General features: G+C 41.4%; 1 protein-coding gene across 3 annotated transcripts in view; it reads left to right on the plus strand.

The window, feature by feature from the left end:
* Positions 1–19,818, plus strand: part of FNIP1 (folliculin interacting protein 1) — a 100,374-nt gene that overhangs the window by 52,555 nt on the left and 28,001 nt on the right. For all 3 annotated transcript variants that reach the window (XM_056575078.1, XM_056575080.1, XM_056575079.1), the window contains exons 3-6: positions 6,043–6,180; positions 11,232–11,332; positions 18,494–18,568; positions 18,936–19,024. In XM_056575078.1, coding sequence (XP_056431053.1) covers positions 6,043–6,180; positions 11,232–11,332; positions 18,494–18,568; positions 18,936–19,024 — 403 coding nt within the window. The remainder of the gene's footprint in view (positions 1–6,042; positions 6,181–11,231; positions 11,333–18,493; positions 18,569–18,935; positions 19,025–19,818) is intronic.

A 19,818-nucleotide genomic window follows, 5' to 3' on the forward strand; every position in this document is an offset into this window, starting at 1 on the left:
GGACATTAGTGGAGTTAATTTAGGCTATCCTTAAAAGTATATTCTCATAAGCAAAACATCCAACTCTCTGGCACACAACATCAAATGGTTGTTTTTTATGTTTTTTCCTGTTGTATGTAAAAATAATAAATGTTTGATTCATACAATAATGTTGAAGGGGTACTCCGCTGCTCAGCGTTTGGAACAAACTGTCCCGATGCTGGAGCCGGCGCCGGGAGCTTGTGACGTCATAGCCCCGCCCCCTCACAATGTCACGCCCTGCCCCCTCAATGCAAGTCTATGGGAGGGGGCGTGGAGGAAGGAAGCGATAAAGGGGTATGTAAATAAAATATGAGAAAAATGCATGACTTCACGAGGGGCGTGGCAGTAACCACTAAAATATGAGCGGGCTCAGCAACATCAATTAGAAAAGGGGTGCTGCAATACGTATCAAATGTAACACAATATCCAAAAGAAAAAGAAACACGTAAAACAGCGCACACCCATGTAAGGTAAATATCAAAATGTTCTCTTTATTAATACATATATCAAAAAGACTGACAGGATCATTAAAAACACTTAAAAAGGCCAAAAGCAGCTAAAGCACAAAACGGAGTGAGCCCCCTCAACAAGGGAACCCCACCCAGGGCACCTGCCTATTACAATACATCAATAACGTCACTGTGATATACACATAAGCTGCCACATAGTACTATATTCATCTCAACAGCCCATATACAACCTGTATTCTCATGTAGCAAAGGTATGATAAGATGACACAGGCAGGTGCCCCCCTAAAGACCCCACGCGTTCCGTTGCTTGTCTGCAACTTCCTCAAAAGCTGAAAAAGTAGACTGTTGCTAAGTAGTTAAACTGGCAGCACAGATTCAGAAGCTGTCATCTTATTAATAACTTATTGACTTCTCCATCAATATGATCACGATGATCAGCCTACATACAAGAAGAGTGGCTGCCAGGCACCATTGGTATTCCTGGGAATGGATCTGACAGGTTAGGATCCATCTTGTCTTGTCCTTCTCTCCCATGACCAGAGGGGGAGCTGAAGGATGGATTACATGTGTGGATAAGTGATCGTGTGTGTTGTTGTGGAGTGTGTGGTTTTGTATGTAATACTCTCTTGTAGCCAGCAGAATCAATGCGGTGCCTGTCACATGCCTGCTGAGCTTAGCCAGAACTTTTAGGTCAGAGATAAATTGCAGTTCTAGTTCACGGACTGCGATCATATGACTGCCTTGCACATACTCCACCCTGTTGCAGAATAGTAACTCATGGACGGCATCGCTTCACATAGATGAAACTTACTGTTGACAGCTGCAGTTTTTGTCCTCTCTATGTGATCTATATTGCACAACCTCTTCAGTATCACTCACTAAGTGCCTGCCTGAAAGGGGAACCCAGCTATATAGCATCAGTAGTACTAAGGAGTGGAGGAAGTGTCTATTATATAGTCATATGAGTTTGAGTCATGTGAGAAGAGGCTTACTGAAGAACGTGCTTCATGCATTTTCTGTGGAGTAATGAGAAATCCTGAAGTCTCATCTTGCATACAAAAATGCCAAGTATTCTTTTCTGAGCAGCCCTACTAAATCAAACCATGATCCAGTTATAATAGTATGTATATTGGATTGTAATCCATAATGTGATATTTATGCTTTGTATGAGCATTTTGGTTAAAATATGTTTTGCGTGAAGTAGTACTGTAGCACTACCAGACCTATAATCTCCTATCCGGTCCTAGCAGACCTGTTCTAGAGCGACGACGGCTTTTTATTTCATAGAAGACCTATGATTGTGTCATGTACCGCCCCTTTCTTGCCTGGATTATTCATTCTTTTCTATCTAGATGAGAGCTAACTACTATTTTACCACGGGGGGCATTGTAGGGGATACACAGAAGGTTATATTTTGGCCAGACCTATCATGCCATCCTATAAAAATGTTTGTATGGAATCTAAAAGACCTAGAATAAAATGATCTGTGCGATGTTCACACGTGTAATCCCCCGATCCCCCGAGCTACAGCCAAGTAGTGTCCAGGCTCTAGTCGGCCTTCACCTGTCCACCAGTCATGGCACATAATCCAGTCTGTAGAATTAATACCGCGTGTCACTGCCTCCTGTTAGCGAACTCTGATTAAATTCTTTTTATGACCTAGCGTTTGCCACTGACCATTTTTCTGTCTTTTTAAACCTGGAACTAAATATTCCAAAAAAATGCTGTCTGATGCGATGAATGGAGCTCTGTCTATAAGATCTGGAGTCAGGGTTAGGGCTGACCCAATCCAGTAATAATAACTCAATGCGTGTATCTATGTTCCAGCATCACTTTAAAAGTGCTGGAGATATTTTGATTAAACTTGGTACATGTTACTTATATGTCAACTAAAAATATTAACCCTAAGGCTATGTTCACACGATGGAATTTCTGTGCGGAATTCTAATGTGGAGATTTCGATATCAATGGGATTTTGCTGCGCTGCGCAAATGGCAAAATTTCCGCAGCAAAAACATCTCCCAATTACGGAGGCCACAGAAAGAATAGACATTTCTGCATGGAAATGCAATGTGGCATATGAGATGGTGCATTTCCGAGCGGTCCTGGCATCTGCATGTTCTACCAGCGCTCTGCTCCATGCGGACATTCTCCCGTCTGAACATAGCCTAACAGCGTTAATGTCTTAAGTCCAATGCAAGTCTATGGGACTTCTGGTAACTTATTCCACATGCTTCGCTCAGCATCTCCTGGTGAGTGCGTCGATCCAGCTTGCTCGTGACCGAATACACCATTTTCGCCCAATACACCCACATCACAGGTCCTTCCACATCACAGGTCCTTCAACCACAATCTCTCCATCACCGCTCAGCCCCACCTTTCTCCGCAAGCTTCACATTTCCAGGTGAATGTGTCGGTCCACTCCTCCCGAAAGCCACGAACAATCTCATCATCACAGCTCGGCCCCACCATATCCAGCTCAGGATATGAGCACAAGAGCGTCATTGTTGCTTTTCTTCACCCTCAATGTTTAGGTAGGAAGAGACCAGGCAACGCCAGGTACTCAGCTAGTAGTATCACTAAACCTGTCCCCTCCATAGTTGGGACTAACTTTGTGAGGAATATCATCACTTTCAGTTAAAAACCCCACTTAAGTTTTTGGCATGTTATTAATGATATTTATAGTTTATATTAAGCAAATCATGATTCATCTTTGTGAGCCCAATTGTCATTCCATTAGACATAAAAAAGGCTCCAAATAGTTTGTTTTCTGAGTTATAGTTAACCTGTGGAGCATTGCTACCTAGCGCCAAGCTCTGATGTTACCGGCTTGCACGTGGCGGGCCAAATTTACTGACGTGCCAGCTTTTGAAACATCCAGTATTCTGATAGCCAGCTTCTATTTCTGGAACTTATGTGGGTGATGTGTGAGCAAAATAGTGTCGGTGTTTACTTGAAAGAGGGTGAAAATATTATTTGAAAGGTCAAATCCTTTTAAATATCACATCATATATTTTAACATGCCAGTTAAAATGCATAAATTGCTATAGTTGGCTTTTTACTGCAATGTCACTCATTGGGCAAGCTCAGCCCATAGTGGCATATGACTTTATTTCAGTAGGCACTATCTATGATCATGAAGAGAAATGAACCCTGCTTCTGTGATCGAGGTCTGAAGTTGACACCAAAGTCATGTGAGATATGAACGCTAGACTCACTCAATATGGATACAGCACCTGGCAGTGGAAAAAAACAACCTCCGCAGATCTTTTCCTGGACTTCTGTCAGTAATTCCATTGGAGAAACCCTTTGTTGGTCTTTGCTTGAAATGATTGTATACAAGAAAGCACAGCATGAATAATTTGCCTGACAAATAAAGACCTTCGGAAAAAGTTTTTGTGTCCCCTTGGTGAAGAAAAAAGAACATACCAACCTATCCGTTTGGTTACATCTTCTGATGTCACTGTATATGTTATAGTCTTCAGTATTCCTTAAAGGGGAACTCAAGTGGGAGAAAAGATGTTTTCAAATCAACTGGCTCTAGAAAGTTAAACAGATTTGTAATTTATTTACTTTTATTTAAAAATATCAACCCAGTACTTATCAGCTGCTGTATACTACAGAGAAATTGGTGTAATGCTGCATTCACACCTCGTTTTTTTTCTTACGGGTGCCGGATCAGCCCGTGACTCCATTTACTTTAATGAGCCGACCGGAGTCAAACGGTGGCTCCGGTCGGCTCCGTTTTGACCCATATGTGGTTTCCTGACCGGACCTAGTATACTACGGTTTTAGGTCCGGTCCAAAACCGGATACGGGTCAAAAGTGAGCCAGCCGGAGTCACCGTTCGACTCTGGTCGGCTCATTAAAGTAAACGTTGACGGAGGTCGGCTCATTAAAGTAAATGGAGTCACGGGCTGATCTGGATGGGGTACGGGAGAGCTCGGTTTGCCCCTCCCCGTATGTAAAAAATGAGGTGTGAATGCAGCCTAATTCTTTCCAGTCTGACCACAGTGCTCTCTACTGACACCTCTGTCCGTGTGAGGAACTTTCCAGAGCAGGAGAGGTTTTCTATAGGGGTGAACTTCTAATCTGGACAGTTCCTGACATGGACAGAGGTGTCAGCAGAGAGCACTGTGGTCAGAATGAAAAGAACTGCACAATTTTCTCTGAAGTATACAGCAGCTGATAAGTACAGGAAGGATTAAGATTTTTTAATAGAAGTCATTTACAAATCTGTCGAACTTTCTGGCACCAGTTGATTTGAAAACATTTGTTTTCCACTTGTTTTCCCTTATAACATACCATTGCCAATACAGTGTGTTAGACAGGGCGTACTGTTGTATGGAGATACAGACAACTCTCTAAGGCTGGGTTCACGCCACGTTTTTGCGATACAGTTCCCGTATATGTTTTCTATGTGAAAACCGTACAGAACCGTATTGAAAACCGTATGCATTGACTCCATTGAAAACCGTATGCCAAAAGATGCATCAGGTTGTGTCCGTTTTGCATGCTGTACGGTTTTGTCAGTTTTTTTTCCCGTACCCAAAACTGTAGTCTACCACGGTTTTTGTCCGGGTGAAAGACTGTATTAAACCGTATACATTTTTTTTTAAAACATGGGAGTCATTGGGAACCGTACAGAACTGTACGGTTCCATCCGGTTTTCACCATACGGTTTTTGACTTTGCACAGGTTTTTTTCATCAAACAAGTGAAACTTTACTCATAATGGAGTGAAAATGAAAAAATGTATATCTTTTTTTCTTAAAAAAACTGATGCAACCGGACATAATTTTTTAAAACTTATACGGTTTTTTACCTGTATATGGGTTAAAATTTGTACATTTTGATACAGTTTAGTTTTGAGGAATCAGTTTTTCATCAAAAACCTGATACGGGAACTGTATTGCAAAAACGTGGTGTTAATGCAGCCTCAGGCAGTGGTTTCAAACTGTGTCCCTCCAGATGTTGCAAAACTTCAACTCCCTGCATGCCCGGACAGCCAACCGATGTCCGGGCATGCTGGGAGTTGAAGTTTTGCAACATTTGGGGGGCAACAGTTTGAAACCACTGCCTGAGGCTGCATTCTCACCACGTTTTTGCAATACAGTTCCTGGGCCACATTTGCCATATTTTGCAGCGTATTTTCCAGTACGTATTTTTTAACCCATTGAAGTTGGGTAGCAAATGGGTAGCAAATGGGTAGCAAAATCAGCTGTGTATTTTCATACCCATTGACTTCCATGCAGCAGCAATTATGCTGCAAAATTCGGCACATGTGAACCTAAAACAAAAAACAAAACAAAAAAAACACCTCTTTGAGAAGACCAGACCTTATCCAGACCAAATATTGTCTGATACATTTTCAGTCCACCAAATATTGTGCCTAATGACCAACCCCCCATAGAAGACCTCTTTTCTATGCAACGTTTAGGTGACGGTCTCTGTTTTTCTGTCTATTTTGTCCTTGCAGTAACCTTTTTTTTTCCCCCCTATGTGCAAAGAATTTTAACCAAAAAGTTAACATTTGCTTTTCCATTCTGCAGAAACTCGTGAGCGACGCTCCAGTGCGGGTGTTTGGAAAGTGTTGCCAGCTCAGACCTGGAGGAGACAGCTCAACCTCTCTGGACAGTTCAGTTAGTTCACTGGCTTCTGACACTAAAGAACAATGTCCAAAGTACCAGGTTGGTTAAAGTTCTCTGTTTAGTTAAAGTAAGTTTACCACGAAATGAAAAAGCCTCTTTAAAGGGGTACTCCGGTGGAAAAAAATTTTTTTAAAATCACCTGGTGCCAGAAAGTTAAACAGATTTGTAAATTACTTCTATTAAAAAAATCTTAATCCTTCCAGTACTTACCAGCCGCTGTATGCTCCACAGGAAGTTATTTTCTTTTTTAATTTCCTTTGTCTGACCACAGTGCTCTCTGCTGACACCTCTGTCCATTTTAGGAACTGTCCAGAGCAGGAGAGGTTTGCTATGGGGATTTGCTCCTACTCTGGACAGTTCCTAAAATGGACAGAGGTGTCAGCAGAGAGCACTGTGGTCAGACAGAAAGGAAATTCAAAAAGAAAAGAACTTCCTGTGGAGCATACAGAAGCTGATAAGTGCTGGAAGGATTAAGATTTTTTTTTTTTTTATAGAAGTAATTTACACGCCGGCTCTATTCATCGTCCACCATTATGAGAAGTCCTTGAGCATGATTACAACTAGACCATTCCAGTCCCTTTCTACTCCCACAGTCTCCTGTGAATACGTACTTGATATAATACAGGCAGGGGGTGTGAATGTTTTACATTGAGGGGCGTGTATGCCTAATAAACACCCCCTGACTGTATGATCCCGCCCATCACCTGATAATCACTCCCATTATTAAAACTAACTACACGCCCATCTGACTGATTCCCTGAATTGTCAGACAAACTATAAACCCACATATCTCAGGGACACAAAGGTGTATAAAGAAGCTGTAAACAAGTGTGTGATCATGACATCCTAAGCTATATAGTGATTTTCCAATCAAATTTTTTTGCATTTGGCCAAAGGTCCTCTTTAATGGGTTAACACAGAATTTTACCCTACGTTATTACCCTATAGGCTCAGATTGAAGTAATTGAATTTGTGAACTTTCTCACTATATATATATACACACACATATATATAGCAAAACAAAACAGCAGCCTTCATCAGGTGCCGCGACGTTTCAAACGTCTCTCACAGTCTTTGTCAAGCAGGTGCTTGACAAAGACCGTGAGAGACGGTTGAAACGTTGTGGCATCTGATGAATAAAGCCTGACACGCTTTCATCTTAACCGGAGTGCTGCTGTTTTGTTTTGCTGGCTGTTTGTGGGGACTCTTGACCTAGGCCCGACCAGCTTGCACCCGTGGACACCCTTGGGAGTGCGGTCCTTTTTGATGAATTCATATATCCATATCCTGGTAACTGAATATGAACTTTTACTTTGGGTGCATTTGTAGAAGAAAATACATCCTATACTTTTTTCTTTTATCCATAAGCCAGTGTCACAGTGACCATACGTGACCATCAGTTTCGACGTGCAGGAAAGTGCTGACTGTATAGCCTCGCCAAGTATGATTGGCATTTTCCTTCTCCCAACACCAAAAAAGAGTTAAAAATGACGAGAGCATGTGCTGAGTTGTTCCTCTGGCTCTTGGTCTGGGATCTCCTCTCTTGGCTTGAGTTACCTTTTACATAAGAGAAGGGATTTTGGCTGCAAGAGAAGGCAGTCATCTGACACAGATAAATATTCATCCTGTCAAGTGAACTTGCAGAGATCACAAGTTTCTGGTTACAACATCCCCAAAATAGTGCTGCAAACTCACCGCCACCTCTTTGTTAAGCTGTCTGCTTGTTTTTCTTATAATATAGCTGGGATGAACCATTGTGCGGATTGTCTAATCATTTAAACAAGTAGCTGAGTGTTTTAGTCATTGCTTCAGAGAGTATTGTGAAGTCCGCATGTTGTCGTAGCCTCACATTGTGCACTCGTGGACACACAGGGCTTTTTACATTGTCTCGTCTTCTTTAGCTAATCTTGGCTGTGACTGTGAATGAACTTTTAGATAGCATTTTTAACTATGTTTGCTCTATTTATTTTTTTTTAAACTATTTTGCAAAAGTAAAGTGGTTCTCCATTTCATAAAATTATTTGCATATCGCTAGGATACTCCTTTATGATATGTGGGAATTTGACCACTGTGACCCTCACCCCTGGGGCTCTGATAAACACCCTTTCTGAGTTTTTCCCTATAACAGCTGTTCTTCTACTCATCCAACTGTTCAGGGATCTGCAATTTTCCGCATCGCTAGATGGTCCTGGGGATATACATTTAAAGGGAATAGAGAGGTATAAAGGAAAAGATTGATTCACAGAGGCGCCTCTGTGAACCGATCTTTTCCTTTATTCCTCTCTACTTTATTGAATGGCCTTAGCTAGATGCCGATTCGGGTTAAGAGTGCAGCAGCCTAACCTCCATGGTAGCAGTCTTGCCACTATTTATGCCAACGGTAGAGTTATGCCTATCCCAACACAGCTCCAAAACGTTAGTATCTCACATTGATGTGGTGATCAGGTACACACCTATTATGAATCTACACCCTCCTTTTTCTGTTTTTTGTTCCCCTATCTTCACATAAAAGGGATTGCAACACTACTCCAATGCCATAGCCTCTCATTCTCCACCAGTCAAGTGAAGGCGTATCTTAGCAATATGATATAACTTTATGAAACTGAAATGCTCTTTTAACCATTAGGAATAACTCTAGTTAGAGTTTTGGGGAATTTGTTAATGATGGTTCTGAGTGTTGGATCTTTCAGTACCTTGTGTGGGCCAGGGTACATGACAGTAGTCCTCATCCCGGGCAGTATCTGGTTGACTTTCATTCTGCATAGCTCAGTCCAACCCATGACTCACATCCTGACGGTGACATATTTAGGTACAACTATACTTTCAAAATGGAATTAAAATTGGTTTTATGGAAAAAAAAATTGCAATATATAAATTTGTTTAGTTTTTATAGTGGTGTGAAGCAGTAGTACATACAGGACTATTTCCTGTTACATAACATTATTTCCTCTCCGACGTATCTTGAGTTTGTTGTTTGTGTAACAATAATGCAGTAAGTGCCACTAACCCAGACCGCCAGCCCCGAGTGGGTTACACTAGATATGCTATGTAAATGGTGATCTGCATACCAGAGTGCCTGTATAGTTTCATTTCTTGCTGGCCCCGGGGAATATTTTCATTATGTTTGGAATAGTTTCGCCTATTGCGTATTAAGAGTAACAACTCTTTGGATTAGTCATGCTATTCTGCCCAGATAGTTCAGATGAAAAAGTCTACATGTTTCTAAAGTTGAAAATGAATTATATTTGTCTACCCACCTGACAGCAGCATTATATCACAGCCCAGTGCCAGATTTGTGGGCCACTTTAGAACTACACAATGTAGATAGTGTGATCCCCCTGACCAGTGATTGACAGCTGATGTATCCCTGTGATTCTTGTTCTACTGAAATTTATATACAATCAGGTCCATAAATATTGGGACATCGACACAATTCTAAAATTTTTGGCTTTATACACCACCACAATGGATTTGAAATGAAACAAACAAGATGTGCTTTAACTGCAGATTGTCAGCATTAATTTGAGGGTATTTACATCCGAATCAGGCGAACAGTGTAGAAATTAAGACATATGTGCCTCCCACTTGTTAAGGGACCAAAAGTAATGGGACAGAATAATATTTATGAATCAAACTTTCACTTTTTAATACTTGGTTGCAAATCCTTTACAGTCAATTACAGCCTGAAGTCTGGAACGCATAGACATCAGCAGACATTGCTGGTCTTCATCCCCGGTGATGCTCTGCCAGGCGTCTACTGCAAATGTCTTCAGTTCCTGCTTGTTCTTGGGACATTTTCCCTTCAGTTTTGTCTTCAGCAAGTGAAATGCATGCTCATGATCGGATTCAGGTCAGGTGATTGACTTGGCCATTGCATAACATTCCACTTATTTCCCTTAAAATACACTCTGGTTGCTTTTGCAGTATGATTTGGGTCACTGTCCATCTGAACTGTGAAGCGCCGTCCAATGAGTTCTGAAGCATTTTGCTGAATATGAGCAGATAATATTGCCCGAAACACTTCAGAATTCATCCTGCTGCTTTTGTCAGCAGTCACATCATCAATAAATACAAGAGAAGCAGTTCCATTGGCAGCTATATATGCCCACTATGCCATGATACTACCACCACCATGTTCACTGATGAGGTGTATGCTTAGGAAAATATACCTTTCCTTCTCCATACTCTTCTCTTCCCATCACTCTGGTACAAGTTGATCTTGGCCTCATCTGTCCATAGGATGTTGTTCCAGAACTGTGAAGGCTTTTCTAGATGTCGTTTGGCAAACTCTAATCTGATCTGGCCTTCCTGTTTTTGAGGCTCACCAATGGTTTCCATCTTGTGGTGAACCCTCTGTATTCACTCTGGTGAAGTCTTCTCTTGTCCCAATATTTATGGACCTGACTGTATATCTATATATTTATGTAGAGGACAACATCAGATCTCCATGTTGTGCAAGAAAGCTCTCTCCACATCTTTTGCAAGGGAGCCTCTCCTCCATTACTTTTTGAGGCACTGCTCTGCAAGCATAATGCTTATAAGGCTATATTCTCTCAAATCATATTCTGTTGTCAACATTTCTGCGACTTTCCATTTTATATCTGAATATGGGTTGCTAAAATCCATGCACATACAACCTCATTCAGATGGATGGAGCTAGTTTGTCACAGAAATCTCTAACAGATTTGCCACATGTAAACATAGGGTACTTTGCACTGCGGAATCTCTGCTTGCAGAATTCGGCAAGCAGAGATTCCGTCTGGCGGATGCTGCCGTAAATCCTGACACTGCACCGTCACCATGTTCATTCTCTGTGTGAAACATTTTCAGCAGCTTAACTGTCTGCCGCTGAAATTCCTCAGTGTGAACAGGTCTTGTGGAAGACCCATTCACACTAATGGTAATTTTCGCTGCGTGGAATTCCGCAGTGTGACCGTACCCTAAAACTGATGTAATATAAAGTCTGAAAGAATTCCCCAGTGGGTGCACGCAGGCCAACCATCTCTTTCTCTTGGAAACCATGATGTTTCCTGCGCCATGAAAATACAGTTATCTCTGTAGTTTTAACTATTTGCTGTTTTGTTTTGCAGAGCTCTCGATGTCCCTCAGATGCCAATATGCTTGGAGAAATGATGTTTGGTTCTGTAGCCATGAGTTACAAAGGCTCCACTCTAAAAATTCACCAGATGCGGTGAGTCTCATTTGAATTGTCAGCTATCTTATATATTGTCTGGCCTGGCCGCTCTTTGAGGGGACTCAGAGAAAACTGACAGGAGCCATTCATCTTGGCAACGGTGTACCACTGAGGATAACTGCTAACATGCCTTTTAGGAAAATCTTTTTCTGGCTTAACACATACTAGAATCTAAGGGGCAAATAAATCATGTGGGTTGGGTAAAAACTTTGAGTCTGTGCCATGCTCGCCAAATAGGTGTGATGGGGTGCAGCAGAACACAGTAGGGGAGCATGAGACATTTCCCAGTCTACCTGCCTGCTTTATAGCTAGCACATGGTTAGTAGGTCTAAATACAGCAGTAGGCAAGTAGAATAGAACGTGTACAACAGCAAAGATTTTGTACCTCCCATTTCCACACTTCGGGGGGGGGGGGGGGCGGCTATCATCTTTTCCCCATCTGTGGATGGGGGCTGATAGTGAGTAACTGGCTACCTGTGTAAAGAATGCAATTGTTAAGAAATGGGGGATTGTCTGAAATTGTATACATTTTTTTTATTTTTTTTAAGACCTGCCGTATGACTAAAGCTGAGTCTACACTGTAGGATTGTGACATTCCAGTTAGTGATATACATGTACCCAGTAGATGAAATTATTTTACACTTTTACATGAGGACAGTGACACAGTTTGTTTTGTCTGACGACAATAATGGTGACTTGCAGATGACTTTGAGTCATCTACACTCAGATTATCATTGGATGTTTTCTGAATTAGTCACATTACGTAATAAATGTGAAACCAGTGTTTAAAGGGGTATTCCAGGAAAAAACTTTTTTTTTATATATCTCAACTGGCTCCAGAAAGTTAAACAGATTTTTAAATTACTTCTATTAAAAAATCTTAATCCTTTCAGTACTTATGAGCTTCTGAAGTTAAGGTTGTTCTTTTCTGTCTAAGTGCTCTCTGATGACACCTGTCTCGGGAAACGCCCAGTTTAGGAGAGGTTTGCTATGGGGATTTGCTTCTAAACTGGGCGTTTCCCGAGACAGGTGTCATCAGAGAGAACTTGGACAGAAAAGAACAACCTTAACTTCAGAAGCTCATAAGTAATGAAAGGATTAAGATTTTTTTAATAGAAGTAATTTACAAATCTGTTTAACTTTCTGGAGCCAATTGATATATAAAAAAGTTTTTACCTGGAATACCCCTTTAAGTGGGTAAGGTCATGTTCACTACTGCATTGGTGGCTCTTTAAAAGATTCTGTCATTTTTGATGGGAAAATGGCACTGTGTAGACTACTGTTTCCCATCAAAACAAAATATACCTTGGCAGAACTGGACAAGACCCCAATGTAGCTCAGTGGAGCCTGTTGTGTGCATCAATGGTAAGCCCTGGTTGTATGTGTGTTTCTTGTGTGCATCAGTGATGTGTGACTCAACTTTATATTGGCAAGGAAAGTTGTACATAAGTCTTATGCACACAAACATGTTTGGAATCAGTACCAGTAATGACGTACAACCATTCTTGCATGGTGGTATTGCTATGCAGAGACACTAGAACTTAGTTTAAAGCTTACTACATCAGATGCTATATTTCAGAAACATATATCATAATTCCAAGTTGAAACAATGAAAAGGATTGTAGACTTCATAGGAATTCATAGATTTATCACTTCGCCTGAAACCAAAACTGTTGGTTTTGCCCATACCAACCAATCACAGCTTACTTTATTAGAGTTTGCTCAGATATGAAAACTGAGCTGTGATTGGCTGCTATGGGCAAAACCAACAGTTTTGGTTTTTGACACATTGATAAATCTGGGCCACATAATAGCAAAAGATGTTGGTTGTTCCTAATTTGGTTGCAAAATTTTGTGCAAGTGTAAACAAAATAAATATATATCTTAAAAGGAAAACCTATGGGTAGACCAAGAAAAATGTAAAAGAGTAAGGATAGAGAACGCGAAGCAATATGCTTATAAGAAAGGGGTAACGACAGGTGTCAGTCGCTGTTACAAAACTGTAAGAAATAGATTGGCTTTTCTATACATAAATTCTGTTTCATTTAACCATAAACCAGCTGATTATAGGAAGTCTTACATCAAGTGAAGGACCTGAGTTGATGTCAATGCTAAGGTGTATATAAAATTTGGACACTTTTCTCTTTCCTTCATTATAAATTAGGTTAAGTGATGGCAGATTTATTTGTTGAGATGGTTAAGGAGTTATCCAAAAAGAAAAAAATAGAGCTAATTTCTTCCAAAAACAGCACCTCGTCTGTACTCGGTCTGTGTGTGGTATTGCAGCTCACTTCTGTTGAAGTGAATGGAGACAAATTTTAATGCCAAAAACAACCTGAGGACAGGGTGACACTGTTTTTGGAAGAAATTGGCTCTGCTTTTCTTTATCCTGATAACCCCTTTTAAAGCTTTCTTTAGGAAAGACATGTCAACTTAATGTTTTGGCCATAACAAGGCTCAATCCAAAGCTTATCAGCCTACCATTCTTCTTATAAGTTGGAAGTGATCAATGTCCGATACTGTTTATCAATAGTGAAGCCTGAACCTCAGACAATTCAGACTTAAAAGCTCGAGGAGAAACCACACTGAATGGGATTTTCTTTTTGTTGATTATGTACTTTTTTCATCAAGATTAAGTGATGTTATATGTCTCTTCATAGTCTGAAAAACATATTAGTTTTAAATACTTTACTTTTATTTATTATTTTGTTTCATACCTGTGATTTGTGTTTTTGCTGTGAGGGACCCTTAAAGGGATATTCTGCCCCTAGACATCTTATCCCCTATTCAAAGCATAGGGGATAAGATGTCTGATCGTGGGAGTCCCGCTGCTGGGGACCCCCGCGATCTCAGCGGTGGCACCCCAGACAATAGGTGCACGGAGCGAACTTCGCAATGCGGGGTGGAGGCTCATGATGTCACGGTCATGCCCCGCCCGGGACTTCAAGAGCCTCGGGCACTGCTCCCGATGCTCTAAATGAACGCCGGGAGCAGCAAGGAGATAGTGGGTGTCCCCTATCCTTTCAATAGGGGATAACATGTCTAGGGGTGGAGTTAGCCGTTCCAATATGGTAATGCGGTTAGGATTCCTGGTTTTCTCCTAGGTGGCCCGGATTTGACTCCCGGTATGGGAATGAGACCTTTTGTAAACTTGCAGTCACATTCAAATTACGGCGAGGTCATTGCAAAGTTAAAGGAAAACTGTCACATTTTCTCCCGCACTATCCACAGGTATTGGTGGATAGTGCGGGAGACGCTGATTAAAACGAGCCCTACCTTGGTCTGATCCGCTCCGCCGTTCGCCCACAATTGTAGTTTTAATCTCTGTGTATATCCTGATGTAACTGGCAAAGGCGGTGTTCTGCGGGCTAACGGACACTGACGTCGGCGCCGCTCATGAATATTCATCCCTACTGTTCTCCCTCTCTTCGCCGCTCCTAACCAGAGGGAGGGATGAATATTCATGAGCGGCGCTGACGTCAGTGTGGATAGTGCAGGAGAAAATATGTGACAGTTTTCCTTTAAGCGATTGGAGTCGGAGTTGTTCTTTGTGGATGAACAAAAAGAAATCAGAACACAACTGCGGAACTCTGGCAACTGAAATTTAATGTGCAAGATAATGCACCTGGGACGTAAAAAACCCAAAGGCAGAATATAGAATATTTGACACAGTCCTGACCTCAGTATCTGAAGAAAGGGATTTAGGAGTAATTATTTCAGAAGACCTAAGGCTAGGTTCACACTGTGGAATTTCTGGGCAGAATTTCTGCCGGAGACCAAGCCGGCGGCACTAGGACCGCGTGGACTGCATTGCCGTCTCCATAGATGTCAATGCATTTCTACTCAGATCTCCCAAAAGATCTACCCAAAAATGCATTGCTGTCTATGGGGACGGAAATGCAGTCTGTGCTGTCCTAGTACCGCCGGCTAAATCTCCGGCAGAAATTCTGCCCAGAAATTCCACAGTGTGAACCTAGCCTAAAGGTAGGAAGACAATGTAATAGAGCAGCAGGAAATGCTAGCAGAATGCTTGGATGTATAGGGAGAGGTATTAGCAGTAGAAAGAGAGAAGTGCTCATGCCGCTGTACAGAACACTGGTGAGACCTCACTTGCCAGGAAAGGTTAAAGGACCTTAACATGTATAGCTTGGAAGAAAGAAGAGACAGAGGGGATTTAATAGACTTTTAAATACATAAAATCAACACGGTAAAGGAGGAGAGCATATTTAAAAGAAGAAAACTACAACAAGAGGACATAGTTTTAAACCTTTGCCCCTCTAATTTACACCTGATAGACTAGCTATAATTTATCCTGGATCTTCCGATAGATGCTGGCGTGGGTGCAGTCACAAAAGATCCTTAGCTCACATCTTATGGTTTTGCCCGTCCATCAAAACCTTTTGGCATGAGGTCAAGATGCTGGTTCAATCTATCTTGCATTTCCCTGTTGACTGGTTGCCGCAATCAGTTTTACTTTTCTTAAATCTAACATCTATCTTACCTGCTAATAGGGACTTAGTCTGTATAATTTGCATAATAGCCAAGCTAGCCCTTACTCAATGGGAAGACTATAACAGTTCCCTCAAGTGATCTAATTATAGCCAAATTAAACGCCACTTATTCTCACGAACAATTCATAGCTAGAGGTTCTGGTAATATGGCTAAATTTTCAAAAAGATGGTGATTATGGGAAACATCTTGCCACTGTATGCCTTCCCTTTAAAATATACTGTCGTACATATGTATATTGTTGCCTCTTTCTCATGTACACTATCCTAGAAGCCCAAATTTCATTTCTCACCCCTGAGAAAACCAAACAGTTAGGCCATTCTTCTCTTCAACAATACTTACTACAGATAGTTGATCAGGAAGTCACATAATAGTTTAGGTTTATTGTCAGTCATAGGTCAAAATACACTTCCACTTTCCTTTATTTAGTTTTCTGATCTATCTTTTATTAGCATTGGATACCTTTACAATGGTAATTCTGTTACTTGTTATTTAGTTGACGCCTTTTTTTTATGTACCCTATTTTGGACATGTGAACATTTTTACGTTGTTCGCTGTTACCACTTTTGTGATAAGTCACATTGCAATGCTTTATAATTGTATATGTGCAGCTGTGACTGCTTAACTGATATGTACACATGTTCTTCATGTCTTTTTCAAAATAATAAAAAACTTTTGAACATAAAAGTAATATCAGGAAGTATTACTTTATTGAGAGAGTAGTGGATGCATGGAATAGCCTTCCTGCTGAAGTGGTAGCTGCAAATACAGTGAAGGAGTTTAAGCATGCATGGGATAAGCATAAGGCTATCCTTCATATAAGATAGGGATAGGGACTATTGATAGGATTCAGATTATTGGGCAGACTAGATGGGCCAAATGGTTCTTATCTGCCGACATATTCTATGTTTCTATGTTTGTTTCTACTCCTTTAAACTACACTGCTCAAAAAAAAATAATGGGAACACTAAGATAACACATCCTAGATCTGAGTGAATGAACTAATCGTATGAAATACTTTCGTCTTTACATAGTTGAATGGAAATCAAATTTATCAACCCACGGAGGTCTGGATATGGAGTCACACTCAAAATCAATGTGGAAAACCACACTACAGGCTGATCCAACTTTGATGTAATGTCAAAATGAGGCTCAGTAGTGTGTGTGGCCTCCACGTGCCCGTATGACCTCCCTACAATGCCTGGGCATACCCCTGATGAGGTGGCGGAGGGTCTCCTGAGGGATGTCCTCCCAGACCTGGACTAAAGCATCTGCCAACTCCTGGACTGTCTGTGGAGCAACGTGGCATTTGTGGATGGAGCGAGACATGATGTCCCAGATGTGCTCAATCGGATTCAGGTCTGGGAAATGGGCGGGCCAGTCCATAGCATCAATGCCTTCCTCTTGCAGGAAGTGCTGACACACTCCAGCCATGAGGTCTAGCATTGTCTTGCATTAGGAGGAACCCAGGGCCAACCGCATCAGCATATGGTCTCACAAGGGGTCTGAGGATCTCATCTCTGTACCTAATGGCAGTCTAGCTACCTCTGGCAAGCACATGGAGGGCTGTGCGGCCCCCCAAAGAAATGCCACCACACACCATTACTGACCCACTGCCTAACCGGTCATACTGGAGGATGTTGCAGGCAGCAGAATGTTCTCCACAGCGTCTCCAGACTCTGTCACGTCTGTCACATGTGCTCAGTGTGAACCTGCTCTCATCTATGAAGAGCACATAGCGCCAGTGGCGAATTTGCCAATCTTGGTGTTATTTGGCAAATGCCAAACGTCCTGCACGGTGTTGGGCTGTAAGCACAACCCCCACTGTGGATGTCGGGCCCACATACCACCCTCATGGAGTCTGTTTCTGACCGTTTGAGTTGACACATGCACATTTGTGGCCTGCTGGAGGTCGTTTTGCAGGGCTCTGGCAGTGCTCCTCCTGCTCCTCCTTGCACAAAGGCGGAGGTAGCAGTTCTGCTGCTGGGTTGTTGCCCTCCTACGGCCTCCTCCACGTCTCCTGATGTACTGGCCTGTCTCCTGGTAGCGCCTCCATGCTCTGGACACTACGCTGACAGACACAGCAAACCTTCTTGCCACAGCTCGCATTGATGTGCCATCCTGGATGAGCTGCACTACCTGAGCTACTTGTGTGGGTTGTAGACTCAGTCTCATGCTACCACTAGAGTCAAAGCACTGCCAACCTTCAAAAGTGACCAAAACATCTCAGCATAGGAACTGAGAAGTGGTCTATGGACACCACATGCAGAGCCACTCCTTTATTGGGGGTGTCTTGCTAATTGCCTATAATTTCCACCTGTTGTCTGTTCCATTTGCACAACAGCATGTGAAATTGATTGTCAATCAGTGTTGCTTCCTGAGTGGACAGTGTGATTTCACAGAAGTGTGTTGACTTGGAGTTACATTGTGTTGTTTAAGTGTTCCCTTTATTTTTTTGAGTAGTGTATTACCTTCATAGACTTTAATACATAATGTATGGAAAGGGTAATCAGAATTCTAAATGTCAAGAATTATAACTGCTTCCTTTGATTCTTGATAGGTTGGTGTTTTAAATAAATAAATATTGGGCTTATATAGAACTATCCATACAGATTTTATATTTAGACTTTTCCTATTTTTAATGTCTAGCTCCCCTCCCCAGCTCATGCTGAGCAAAGTCTTTACTGCACGGACAGGGAGCAGCATCTACGGGAGCCTAAACACGTGAGTTTATTTTGACTTTGTGCCTATTCATCTTGGGACATATTGGTTATATGAATACATACTTATTTTACTAATGATGTGCACAAGATTATGGGGGTTTATCTGCTTTCGGATCATTGTATTTGAGCACAACAGCTGCTGAATGATGTCATTATCTATTGTGAAGGCCACAGTGGTGTCACTGGCACCAGTTCAGCAATTTTACCATCAGCTGACTGTTAACACTGCACCACTGGGATCCTTTATGTCCTAGAAAAAAAATAAAAATAGAGTCCAAAAACTGCTCTAAATTCCTTCCCCCTTTAAAGTGTAATCATTCTGATCCAGATGATCCAGTTGACTTTAATATTCTCTTTACTGCTTACAGACTGCAGGATAGTTTTGAGAACATAAGTCATGATAACACAGTGAGAGCTGAGAACAGCAGCATCATGAATGGTCTACTTGGGAACATAGGTGAGTATAATTTAGTGGGGCTGTTCCGTGTGAAACCCCCTCAAAAGTAGATATGTCCATTGACTGCTAAATATCTAAATGGATTTGTGTCATAGACGTATGACAGAATTGTACACTGGTTTATATAGATGTTAGTAGTGTACAGCACCATTATAAATCCTGGAGATGATAGTGCCCTATAAAATGCTTGCCCTTACCCATTACTCAGACCACTATCTTCTTATTTTCATAACCTACATTGGAAAATAGCGGTTATGGGACACAGCTGCACATGCTCTTTGGTTTTATACTTGAGGACCATAAAAAATATCTTGATATACCGTACTAAAGTAGTACGGTATAATTTATAAACATGGGGTAGGATAAATATGGCATCAGTAAAATTTTCTGTATAAGGGTGCATGCACACCACATTTTTGCGATACAGTTCCCGTATATATAGTTTCAAGTTAAAAAAAACATACGGAACGTATACACTGACTTAACATTGTAAACCGATTGTCAAACGCATCATCCGGTTTAGTCCGTTTTGCGCCTTATACGGTTTTGTCCGGGTTTTTTACCCATATCCAAAACCGTAGGGTACCACGTTTTTGGTCTGGGTAAAAAAAAAAGTTTTTAGCCGTATACATTTTTTTTTTTTTTTTACATGGAAATCAATGGGAACCGTACAGAACCGTATGTGCAAGTTAAAAACGTATGCAGCCGGACATCATTTTTCAAACCGTATACGGTTTTTAACCATGTATGTTGAAATTTGTACACACATTTTGATACCGTTTAGTCAGGTTTTG

The sequence above is a fragment of the Hyla sarda genome, chromosome 4 (genome assembly GCF_029499605.1).
Source record: "Hyla sarda isolate aHylSar1 chromosome 4, aHylSar1.hap1, whole genome shotgun sequence".
NCBI lineage: Eukaryota > Metazoa > Chordata > Amphibia > Anura > Hylidae > Hyla > Hyla sarda.